This window comes from Squalius cephalus (assembly GCF_949319135.1).
Source record: "Squalius cephalus genome assembly, chromosome: 14".
Lineage (NCBI taxonomy): Eukaryota > Metazoa > Chordata > Actinopteri > Cypriniformes > Leuciscidae > Squalius > Squalius cephalus.
Genome location: NC_137135.1, coordinates 8,402,335 through 8,414,562, shown reverse-complemented (window position 1 = coordinate 8,414,562; position 12,228 = coordinate 8,402,335). Strand labels below are relative to the sequence as shown.

Genomic DNA, 12,228 nt, shown 5'->3' with positions numbered 1-12,228 from the left:
CTTTAGCCTCCTTGATAGAGCGCCCGCCTCCCACGACAGAGGCCACAGTTCGAATCCCGCTTGGAGTGGGTTGAGTAAGACCGGTTACACGCACACGCCTAACACATTTTTCGAGAGGCTGTTCACTGCAGAGCTAATTGGTGTCACTTGATGTCCAGCTCCTCCTTGCTGGACGTAATGGGTGGCGCTACATGGTCCCACCATTTTTTAACCCTACCCATAACCCTATCGCTAAACATAACTCCACCCATTAGATCCACAGAGGTAGAGCTGGACTAGGTCAAGCTCCAACCATTACATATTGAGAGGGGGACTGGATGTCATTTGGCTCTTTTTAAAAGGAGGGGAACGCAGAAAATGAAGTATACTCCGGACTTCGTTGATCGCTGCTTGTGTTGCATAGCATGTTCGTTATTTCAGGGCCAGAGCAATGAAGGGAGGGGTGTGTTTCTTATGGGTAGGGGTATGTTTATTTGGGTGTCGATTTCAAATGAAGGTTTATGTAACAAAGTTCGGGAGGAGCACGGTCAGGTAATCAACCAATCAGCACAAGAGGAAGCCGGTATAAATATAGCCTTCCCTCATCATGTCCCATGACAGTTTCACAGCAACCACCACATCACCTCACTCTTGGCTGGTTTTCTATCCCAGTCAAGGGGGGGGGAGCACTCGGTTCGGGCCAAATTTCCCCCGGACAGCATGCCAAATAAGCATAAATTTACTATATCTGATTTCATGTACGTGTGAACTCAATATCAAATATCAAAAGTTTTTCTCAGAAATCACTTACTGCGCCTTTAATTGAAAGACAACTTGGAATGTTTGTACTTTTATAAATTCATTTGTCAAACAGGGCTATGTAAAATGTGATTAAAAAATGGAAAATAAATGGTGACCATTTACAGCACCTTCCTACACAATTTACAAATCATTATGCATTCATATACTTTTTAACTTTATCAATAAAAAATGTTTTACTATGCCAATGAAAAGCATCTAAGCAAAAGTTCAGAAAAAAGCAAAATAATACTCACTCACAAACTTTCAAACAAGTGTCAAGATAAAAAGCTAAATAGAGGACGTGCACTTACTGGCCACATCCAGCCTGGCATTGCATATGGACATTCCCGCTTCATTAATGGCGGATACAGTGTACCAGCCTGCATCAGACTTTATCACCGGATCGATGATCAGGCACTGCTTTCCTGAACTGTCCTGAGAAAGACTGACATACCAAACATGCAAATGTCAACAGAGACTGCTTTATGAAGCTTTCATCTAACTATCATTTACTGTACAGACAATTAGGCTAAAATTCTCAAGATTCTCATGGAAGAATCTCTAACATTATGACCATGGGAATATCTTCAATTAAAATCTATGGGAATGTCTTTTAAAAGTTCAGAATCAGGTCATTGTCTTGATTTCTCTCTGATTTCAGTAAATGCTTTCTGAATATATATTTTTTTGTGCACTAGACTGGAGGAAAATTCAAGAAAGATCATAATTTATGCAGCAAAATTACTTATTTTATGTAATATAATTGAGTACCATTCAGTGTAGGTGAATGGAGATGGTCAGCTCTAAGACATTATTAACAGATTAAGCATTTGTTCTGACATTTTACTGACATTAAGATGCGCTGTGACAGATGAGAGGATGTGAATGCAAATGAGATTTGAGAGGAGGAGGAGTGGACAATTGTTAGTGAATACGGATTTAAATGTTGTCCTGTTCCTCACACAAAGCTTTAAACTTTAAAAGACTGGGAACGTAGCATGTGAGTCAGATGGACTTCATTTATGGTGCTTTTGTTTTGTCTTTGTACAGATAAATAACTTTATAATATAGCGTTTGTGTTCCCAAGATGAAAGAAAGCCATAGGTGTGGAATGACTTAGTGACTAAATGAAAGAATATTTTTCATTCTTTGTGTGTTTTCTTTAAGTAGTTGTCCCAAAAGCACACAAAATGGATCAAAAATTGTCATTTAAGTGTGTAAAACTGTCAGATTGCAATGTGTAGTAGCTGAAAAAGGGTCTCAGAAAGAACAGTATTTAATCACAGTACTCAGGAAATAAATTAACAACCATGGAAATGACAGGTGCAAATAATGTAACCACAGGAACAAATGAGGACATTTTCAGACCCTAACCCTAACCCTAATGAAGGAAACAGGGCAGGGATACTGTATAGGAACTAAGAGAAACAAAACAGAATATCAAAATAAGTGTCCATAATGGTGACACAGACCTCATTCTCATGGGGTCAATCCGCAGCATTTCCTTGTCTTTCTTCCAGTACAGCTGAGGGGTTGGAGACGCAGTCACTTTACACTCGAACCTGACGCCGTCTCCCTCCAGAGCTCGAGAGTTCCTCATCTTCACCACAAACGTGGGAGGACACAACTGTTCGTGAGCTGAGGAGATACAGTCAACAGTTACATGTATTTTCACAATCATTGTGTCATATAATGTCTGTGGAACGGTGGCCACTAATGTATTGTGTTGCATGTAATTATGTTGTATTAGGTAAGACAGTGGTTATTGTTTAATATGCAGGGTAGCCCCTCCTTGAACTGCCACCTTACTGTGGTGGAGGAGTTTGAGTGACCGAACGACCCTAGGAGCTATGATGTCTGGGGCTATATGCCCCTGGTAGGGTCTCCCAAGGCAAACAGGTCCTAGGTGACGGGTCAGACTAAGAGCGGTTCAAAAACCCTTATGCTGCCTATAAATTTGAGGACTGTGACGTCGCCCCCCATGGGGTCCGGCCGGGCTCAGCCCGAAGGAGCGACGTAGGGCTGCCCTCCCGTGGACCCACCACCTGCAGGAGGGACCGTAAGGGGCCGGTGATTAGAGGATCGGGCGGCAGTCGAAGGCGGGGGCCTCGACAACCCGATCCCTGGACGTGGAATCTAGCTCTAGGAACATGGAATGTCACCTCTCTGGCGGGGAAGGAGCCTGAGATTGTGCGTGAGGTTCAGAGATTCCGACTAGAGATAGTTGGGATCACCTCCACGCACAGCTTGGGCTCTGGAACCACACTCCTTGAGAGAGGATGGACTCTTCACCACTCTGGAGTTGCCCATGGTGAGAGGCGGAAGGCTGGTGTGGGTTTGCTTATAGCCCCCCAGCTCAGCCGCCATGTGTTGGAGTTCACCCCGGTGAATGAGAGGGTCGCTTCCCTGCGCCTTCGGGTCGGGGATAGGTCTCACACTGTTGTGTGCGCCTATGGGCCAAACGGCAGTGTAGAGTATCCGGTCTTCTTGGAGACTCTGAGAGGGGTGCTGGAAAGTGCTCCGACTGGGGACTCTATCGTTCTACTGGGGGACTTCAACGCCCACGTGGGCAGCGATAGTGACACCTGGAGGGGCGTGATTGGGAGGAACGGCCCCCCTGATCTGAACCCGAGTGGTGATCTGTTATTGGACTTCTGTGCTAGTTACAGCTTGTCCATAACAAACACCATGTTCAAGCATAAGGGTGTCCATCAGTGCACTTGGCACCAGGACACCCTAGGCCGGAGGTCGATGATCGACTTTGTGGTCGACAATCCCGCCGTCACGTCTTCCATTGAGGAAGCAGAGGCTGAGGGCTTGGAGGTGGACTCGTCCATCACCCAAGCTGAAGTCACCGAGGTAGTCAAGAAACTACCCGTCCCCGTCGTGGAACACTGGACCAGCTCTATACCCTCTCCAGGGTGCTGGAGGGTTCATGGGAATTTGCCCAACCAATCCACATGTACTTTGTGGATTTGGAGAAGGCATTCGACTGTGTCCCTCACGGCGTCTTGTGGAGGGTGCTCTGGGAGTATGGGGTTCGGGGCCCTTTGCTAAGGGCTATCCAGTCCCTGTACGACCGGAGCAGGAGCTTGGTTCGCATTGCCGGCAGTAAGTCAGACTTCTTCCCGGTGCATGTTGGACTCCAGCAGGGCTGCCCTTTGTCGCCGGTTCTGTTCATAATTTTTATGGACAGAATTTCTAGGCGCAGCCAGGGGGCGGAGGGTGTCAGGTTGGGGGACCACACGATTTCATCTCTGCTCTTTGCGGATGATGTTGTCGTGCTGGCCCCATCAGACCAGGACCTTCAGCATGCACTGGGACGGTTTGCAGCCGAGTGTGAAGCGGCTGGGATGAGAATCAGTACCTCCAAATCCGAGGCCATGGTTCTCAGTCGGAAAAGGGTGGTTTGCCCGCTTCAGGTTGGTGGAGAGTTCCTGCCTCAAGTGGAGGAGTTCAAGTATCTTGGAGTCTTGTTCACGAGTGATGGAAGGATGGAATGGGAGATTGACAGACGGATCGGTGCAGCTTCTGCAGTAATGCAGTCGCTGTACCGGTCTGTCGTGGTGAAGAAGGAGCTGAGCCGCAAGGCGAAGCTCTCGATTTACCGGTCAATCCACGTTCCTACTCTCACCTATGGATAAAAGGATCCGAAAGGATAAGATCCCGGATACAGGCGGCCGGAATGAGCTTTCTCCGCAGGGTGGCTAGGCGATCCCTTAGAGATAGGGTGAGAAGCTCGGTCACTCGGAAGGAGCTCAGAGTAGAGCCGCTGCTCCTCCACATCGAGAGGGGCCAGCTGAGGTAGCTCGGGCATCTTTTCCGGACGCCTCCTGGACGCCTTCCCGGGAAGGTGTTCCGGGCATGTCCCACCGGGAGGAGACCCTGGGGAAGACCTAGGACACGCTGGAGGGACTATGTCTCCCGGCTGGCCTGGGAACGCCTCGGTGTCCCCCCCGGAAGAGCTGGAGGAAGTGTCTAGGGAGAGGGAAGTCTGGGCATCCCTGCTTAGACTGCTGCCCCCGCGACCCGGCCCCGGATAAGCGGAAGAAGATGGATGGATGTATGGATGGATGCAGGGTAGTTACCAATGCACAAATGCAGTGGAAAAACAAATCATGATCAAAATGATCAAACATTCCATCATCTGATAAAATGACTGGAAACCCTCGATTTTTCTTCACGTTGCAACCTGAATCTATGATGCTTTAAATGTAAGATTTTTTTTTTTTTGGTTTGTTTTTTTTTCCATCAAACTACACTCTATAACCCATAATGACAAAGCAAAAATCTGATTTGTGAAAACATTGCAAATTCAGTAAAAAAATTCAATAATTATATTGCATAAGCATTCAAATCCTTTTCTATGGCAGTGTTTGCTATTTAATGAATCTATGAAGTATGCATATTTATATGAAATAAATAAAGAAATAAAAAAAATATTACAACACAAGCACACTATTAGAGAAGATATAACTTTACTCTTAATGTTATACAGGTAAGAAAAGACAGCTCACCAATCACATCCAAGCGCACGGTGAAGTGGCTCTCTCCAGCACGGTTCTTTGCTACACATTCATAAACACCAGCATGATGAATGGTCACTATCTCAATAATGAAGGAGTGGACACTTTTCTCACACACCAGCATCTTATGGTAATCATCAGGTCGGATGGGTTTCCCATCCAGATACCAAGAAATATCTGGGGTTGGCAAACCAACAACCTGCAGGAAAAAATAAGGAAAAGCGAAATGTTTTTCTCAGCACTCTGCCTTCCATCATGTTTTCACACAAAACCTACGCTGTTTGAAACTGTTTCTAACTTTGCTTAATGCTGAATGGTATTTACAGCGAGTTTTTCAAATCATGATAATAAATATACGGTTTTAATGAGAAGTAAAAAATTTAAACCGAAATCGTCGGGAATTTTTTATCATGGTTTATAAACCGGTAACTGTTTCATCCCTACCTTAAAATCAATCCTGCAGAATCGTCCCTCTTCAACAGTAAAATCTTGTGGCACTTGTATAAAACGAGGAGCAAAACACTTCTCTTGGGTGGTCTCTGTACTGTCCCCTCCAGAACGATTTCTTCTGGACCTGCACAAAAAAATGGTGGAAATTTAGGGAGCCCCTAAAGGGACATAGTGAAAAATATGAGATGTGAGGGAAAATAAGAATTTTGCGTTCCCCCGAGAAACTTTGCGTTCGCTCGCAAAACCTTTGAATTTACTCGAGAAACTTTGCATTCACTCGCAAAATGTTTTGAGCTCTTTGCAAGCGAACGCAAAGTTTCTTGAAGGAATGCAAAACATTTGTGAGAGAAAGCAAAAGCATTGACAAATAATTTTTCCAATAATTTTTTCAATCCAACCGTCTCCATTGACTTTGTATTGCGTGAAGCTGCCTGCTTTATAACAAAAACAAAACAATGTCTAAAAGCTGCTTTGTGACAAGGTGCACAGCAAACAAGCTAAAAAACCCAGAACTAAGTTTTTATAAGCTGTCGACACCAAAAAACAAGCGTTTAAGGACACAAAAGTGGATACAGGCAATAAGACGTGAAGCATCAGCTGGAACGAATGGGTACATTGTGGGATCCTGACACTCAGTATGCACTATAATACACAACGTGTGCAGTAAACATTTTGTCACTGGTAAGCCAAATATTCAAAAATGAGTTTATATATTATATTACTGTAAGCTAAGCAATCCCTGTTGCCAATTACGTTCCCCTCCAGTGGGCGTAGTTCTCAGAGTAATATGACACCTTGCGCCCTGTTTCAATTGATTGTATCCACTTTTGTAAGAAAGTCAAAAATGACAAGGAGGCAGCTTCACACAATACAAAGTCAATGGAGGTTGGACTGACCCCCCCCCCCCCCCAACCCCCCGTGGGCGTGGCCTAAATAAATATAAATATAGGAGATCTTAAATATATAAATATAAAAAGACATTTACACATTGCAAAGTTAAGTTTATCTGGAAAAACAACAGTAGCACAGTAGCAAAGTAACAAAGTCTGCACATGTCTCGGCTTGTGCAAAATGAAAAGTCATTCAGGTTACTCTTTGATCATTTTGATGGTCCCCATAAGACATTCTGCTGACTATAAGTAATGTTGCTCCTACATGTAAACTAACTCTCATTAGAGTATTAGTAGACTGTTAGATTAGGGTTAGTAAAATAAGTTGACATGATGTACTTGCAAAGTTACTTGTAGTCAGCAGAATGTCTTAAGGGGAGCATCAAAATAAATTTATGGCAGATATTAAGCAGACCGTCTACTGATAATCTAGTGAGAGTTAGTTGACTTATAGGTACTTCTAGTCGACAGAATGTCTAAAGGGAACCATCAAGTGTTACTGTCATTCGATATTTATTGCATTCACAAATGTCAGCCAGTATTCATTCAGGTGTCAGAACTGTTAGGTCTACATGCACTCATGAACTTCAGATGCAAACTCCAAACTGATACTCCTAATGCAAAATGACATTTACCATATTCCTCCAGGGTGGTGGTCTTCTGGAGACCCTGGCTGTTAGAATAGTGCATATAATAATTTATTTTGAATAATATTAAACATAAAATAGACAGACAAACTAAGGGAACTGAGGCCTTATAGTGTATGTACACGTGTGGTATTATAATAATAGCATCATGATGAACAGGATAGCTGAAGAGAACATGGATTGTACACATGCTATTTTAGGCCCACGTAGAGGCTGTTATCTATTTGCTCTGGCTTAGAAAATTCCTGCTTTAGACAACTAGAGTGATGGTAACAAATGGGAACAAAGTATAGCTGCATAAACTGCCACTCTTGAGTACCAGGTGTTTTAGCTTCGCTTGTGGCATTATTTAAGTATACTGTAAGATTAATCATGTAACATGGATTCTATATAACACACAAGATCATGAGCACTGAGGGTATAAAGCCATTGCCACTGCATAGCATTTCGTCTTTTGAAGGCACATGTTACAGAGTGTTGTTTGGATTGATCTGCTTGTCTTTAAGTCTTTACTGAGTCTTTGAGTCCTAGAATATTACGTTGATTATTGGATTGAGTTTGGACTTAGTTCTGTTTATGAATGTAATAAACTTTGCAAATGGTTCCAAAAACTGTTTACGACACTGACTTGTTACTGTGCGCATCCATCCACTCTCAGTCAATTGAGTATGAAAGTAACTGTAGTAAAGTAAAATGAAATAAACCCAGGCCTTTATACTTTATACTTTGCCTTAATCCTGCCCACTTTAATCAGGTGATTGATCTGTTTTCCTGCTCTCCTTTCAATGAGGAAACAAAGGACAGGTCAATCGGCCATCACCAAGAGAGGTTAAGTCACAATGACTATGTTTACATGTGCACAAATAATACAATTATTCTCAATAATCAGAGTAAGGACTTAATAGCAGTAAGATGTTTACATGACAGAGCAAACCTCTTCACTCCTGTATACATGCAATTTTCATTATTCTGATTATGCTAAGAATTGGAAGGTCCTTCAGGGTGTCGTGGAGGGGTGATGTGAACAAGTCGCAACATCTAGCTACTTGTGTGCCTCAGGGCTCAGTGCTTGGACCACTTCTCTTCATCTACATGTCATCACTAGGATTTGTCATTCGCTGTCAAGTATGGCTGCCGTCGCATCATCCAGGTGAATGCTGCACATTGGTGGTGGTTGAGGAGATTCCCCCTTCTATGTAAAGCACTTATAAAGCTGAGAAAAGCTCTATATAAATGTAATGAATTATTACTATTATTATTCAGAAACATGGATTTTCCTATCACTGCTATGTTGTTGACACACAACTCTACCTCTCATTCCAACCAGAGGATCCGACGGTAGCTGCTCGCATCTCAGCCTGCCTGACAGACATTTCTTGCTGTATGAAGGACCACCACCTTCAACTAAACCTTGCAAAGACAGAACTACTTGTGGTCTCAGCCAACCCAACACTTCATCACAACTTCTCCATTCAGCTAGGTTTATCAACCATAACTCCATACAGGACATCCAGAAACCTTGGAGTTGTGATTGATGGTCAGTTAAATTTCACAGACCACATTGCAAGAACTGCCCTGTCCTGCAGTTTTACCTTATACAACATTACAAGGATCAGGCCCTTCCTATCAGAGCATGCTTCACAACTTCTTGTCCAAGTGCTTGCTCTATCCAGACTGGACTATTGTAATGCTCTCTTGGCTGGTCTTCCAGCTTGCACTGTCAAACCTCTGCAACTGATCCAGAATGCTGCAGCTAGAGAGGTCTTTAACGAGTCGAAGAGAGACACACATCACACCTCTCCTTACAAAATTGCACTGGTTGCCAGTTGCCGCTCGCATCATATTCAAGGCACTGATGTTTGCATACAGAACAACCACTGGCTCTGCACCCCTATACCTAAACTCATAACTTCAGACCCACGTGCCCTCCAGAAACTTGAGCTCTGCAAGTGAACAGCGCCTTGTGATGTCATCCCAAAGAGGCACAAAATCACTTTCACTGAACTTTACCCAGACTGCTCCAAGCTGGTGGAGTGACCTGCCCAACTCAACCCAAGCTGCCATTTTCAAGAAAATGCTGAAAACGTATCTTTCTCATCAACACTTGTCTAATTAATCCCAACATTTACTATTCAATATATTTTTATTTAAACTCTCTACATGTACTGTGCTAGACTGACTGGGACTAGTCACAGTACTTGTACTGTATATTGTTGGTTTGATTGCTTCTATTGCTCTCCTCAGTTGTAAGTCGCTTTGGATAAAAGCGTCTGCTAAATGATTAAATGTAAGTGTGGTTATTTTTACCGCCATTATTTGCATACCCCACAGCACCAATGATGCATACAGTAGGCATCTTACTGGTCAATGTTTTAATTTACTTTCATCAAATGCAAAACACTTTTCTATGGACGTTTTGGATATTATTCTGAGCCGTGATGAACATAGCAATGCCCCTGTAACTAAAAATGTCTATGCTGACGGGGTTTTTTTTCTCGCACCATCTCTGGATGAAGATAAGGAGCAGGGACTGCGCAGCCAGTTGTGTTGACAGAGTTCAGCGATTCGGAGCAGAGGGAAAACTTCAGAATAATGTCACAGAGTTCACTCATGAAGATGTGAACAACACATGGCATTCGTGTGCGTCTGAGCACATGCGCGCCTTGGTCAGAGTGGTAATAATGCAATTAATTAAAATCGGCGTACGCCACTTAGTTTACTGCGATAATGGTTGCTAGGATTACGAGTTTAATCATAGTAGTTCAATTGGTGTATTATGTTTACATGAGGTAAAGTTACAATATGATACATTTACATTATGAGTGTACATGTAAACAATGACATAGACTGAAAGAAAAAAATAGCTGTAAAGTTGCGGGTCCATTCATAAAGAATTGATCAAATTAACTGAAAAGAAGACTCTTGAAGATTTGAGGGAGTCTCTTCAGTTATATGATGTGGTTGTCAATCTCTTTCCCCAATCCAACTGTCTGTGTATAAACACAGTACTAAGTGATACAAACATGATGCTGTGTGAATATAGCCATAGCCATAGAACAGTCATCTTGGATTGCACAGAGACTTGGTATTTGGCAATTACATTAAACATCCAATAACTGAAAACGACAATACCTCTGCAGGCTGTGAACTGAAGGAGTTTTCAAGATCAAATACTGAGGCAGCACTATCTGCACCCAACAATCTTCTAGCCATCCGTTCCTCATAAGACATCTTCTGCTGTGGGGACAAAAATGCACTTATTCTTAGATTTTCAGTGCAGCACTTTTTTACCAATAGACAGATCAGAAACTCAGGAAAATCTTTAGATACCTGACTGTTCCTTTGTTGAGGAACTTTGTTTCGTAGCTTCTTTTCAAGGTCTTGGATAAGAGCATCTTTTGAGCCCTGAATGTCTTCATCTGTGGCACGAGACGCTGGTCGGGAAACAGTCTTCTTCAAGATCGGCTTTGGCAAGCTATGAAAAAACAACACATGGGAAATTTGCATTGCTTAAAGTTTGCTCTTTTAAAGCTCTGAGATTTTAGTTATATTTCCTATTTCAAAATATCAACTTTATCAAAATTTCTCAGATGTTTCTCTTAAAGCCCTTTAAGTAAAATAAAAACAAATTTTGACAGAGCTACAAATTGTGTGTGGATTACATCACTCAGACAATCAATTTGGTCTTGGAAGTTCTGGATGAGAATTGTTTGAATTTTGATTACATATCTTGGCATATCTGAGCACATTTTGAATTATAGTTCAATTTTCAAAAATCCTCAATGCAGTTCAAATTTCAGAGAATTTCTGTGATAACACACTTACATGTTGGGTGTGTAGGTAATCTGAGACACAGGTGGGGGCTGTTGAGGTGGAGCAGGTGCTTTCAGGGAATTTGGAGATATCCGAGGCTGGACAGTTGAAGGAGCGGGATTCAGTGACTGACTGAGAGGAGACAGGGGTTGTTCCTGGGCCTTTGGCGATGGGCTGTGTGATCGAGGGGAACGCCTGGGAGAGGGCGATTGAGGTATGGAAATGCATTTTGCCTGGGAGCTCGGCAGTGAAGGCAGAACAGATGATAGGAAAGCTGCTGGCGACAGATTCTCACTGTTCGGAGTAGCCCGTGCTTTAGGAATCAAAGTCATGCTGGAGCACATTGATGTGCGAGTGGCTGCAGGCTGAGTCGGGCTCACCGACGGCGCAGTGGTTGAAGCTGGGCAGCTGAGATTGTTCGGCTTGTTGATCTCATTGTCGGGTGTGTGATAACTGGGCAGGGACTGAATGAAATGACGAGGACGATCATAATTAAAGGTGCTGGGGGGGTAAAGTGATGGCGAGAAGGTGGGCAGGTCAGCCACATTCATGGCACTGGCTCTGGGTTCCACTGGTTTACTCAGCTTGCTGGTGGAAAGGAATGGATGTGGAACACTGTTTTTAACCCCTGTTGGTGGAGGATCAAGTTTGATCATTGAGGAGAGCTGTATAGCTTCAGTCACCTGACTGGCAGAACTCTGTTTGCCTTCTGTGTCTGCAGGAGACTCAACCTTTTCGATGCCAGAGTCCAGTACCCTGTTTGGAATGAAATATTTGGCTTGGGTTACTCAGGTCAAAAAAAAAATGGACACACACATACTGATGATTTGCAGCCAAGAGACCTAATTCAAACAAAAGTGACATGAGTGACATTAGACCATGGTATAGCAAAGTTTAGTATAGTTTAACTTTATGTAAATGAACATTGTTGCCATATGGTGATATTCACATATATTAAATTATTACTGAATTAATGTGACCATGGAATCAAAATGGACAATCCTTTTTTTTTTTTTTTTTTTTTTTTTGTGGGACATCTATTTTTTTTATAATTATTATGTTATCTGTGCATATCATGATTTTATTTTTTTTTATTCATGTGCACTCATAATCTTTAATAAA

General features: G+C 42.9%; 1 protein-coding gene across 4 annotated transcripts in view; it reads right to left on the bottom strand.

Moving 5' to 3' along the window:
• Positions 1–12,228, bottom strand: part of myot (myotilin) — a 33,864-nt gene that overhangs the window by 2,635 nt on the left and 19,001 nt on the right. For 3 of the 4 annotated variants that reach the window (XM_079891817.1, XM_079891815.1, XM_079891816.1), the window contains exons 9-16: positions 11,119–11,862; positions 10,624–10,768; positions 10,426–10,530; positions 7,282–7,319; positions 5,751–5,880; positions 5,298–5,505; positions 2,253–2,418; positions 1,092–1,225 (exon numbers count right to left, since the gene is read on the bottom strand). In XM_079891817.1, coding sequence (XP_079747943.1) covers positions 1,092–1,225; positions 2,253–2,418; positions 5,298–5,505; positions 5,751–5,880; positions 7,282–7,319; positions 10,426–10,530; positions 10,624–10,768; positions 11,119–11,862 — 1,670 coding nt within the window. The remainder of the gene's footprint in view (positions 1–1,091; positions 1,226–2,252; positions 2,419–5,297; positions 5,506–5,750; positions 5,881–7,281; positions 7,320–10,425; positions 10,531–10,623; positions 10,769–11,118; positions 11,863–12,228) is intronic. The other variant, XM_079891818.1, reaches the window with a different exon arrangement.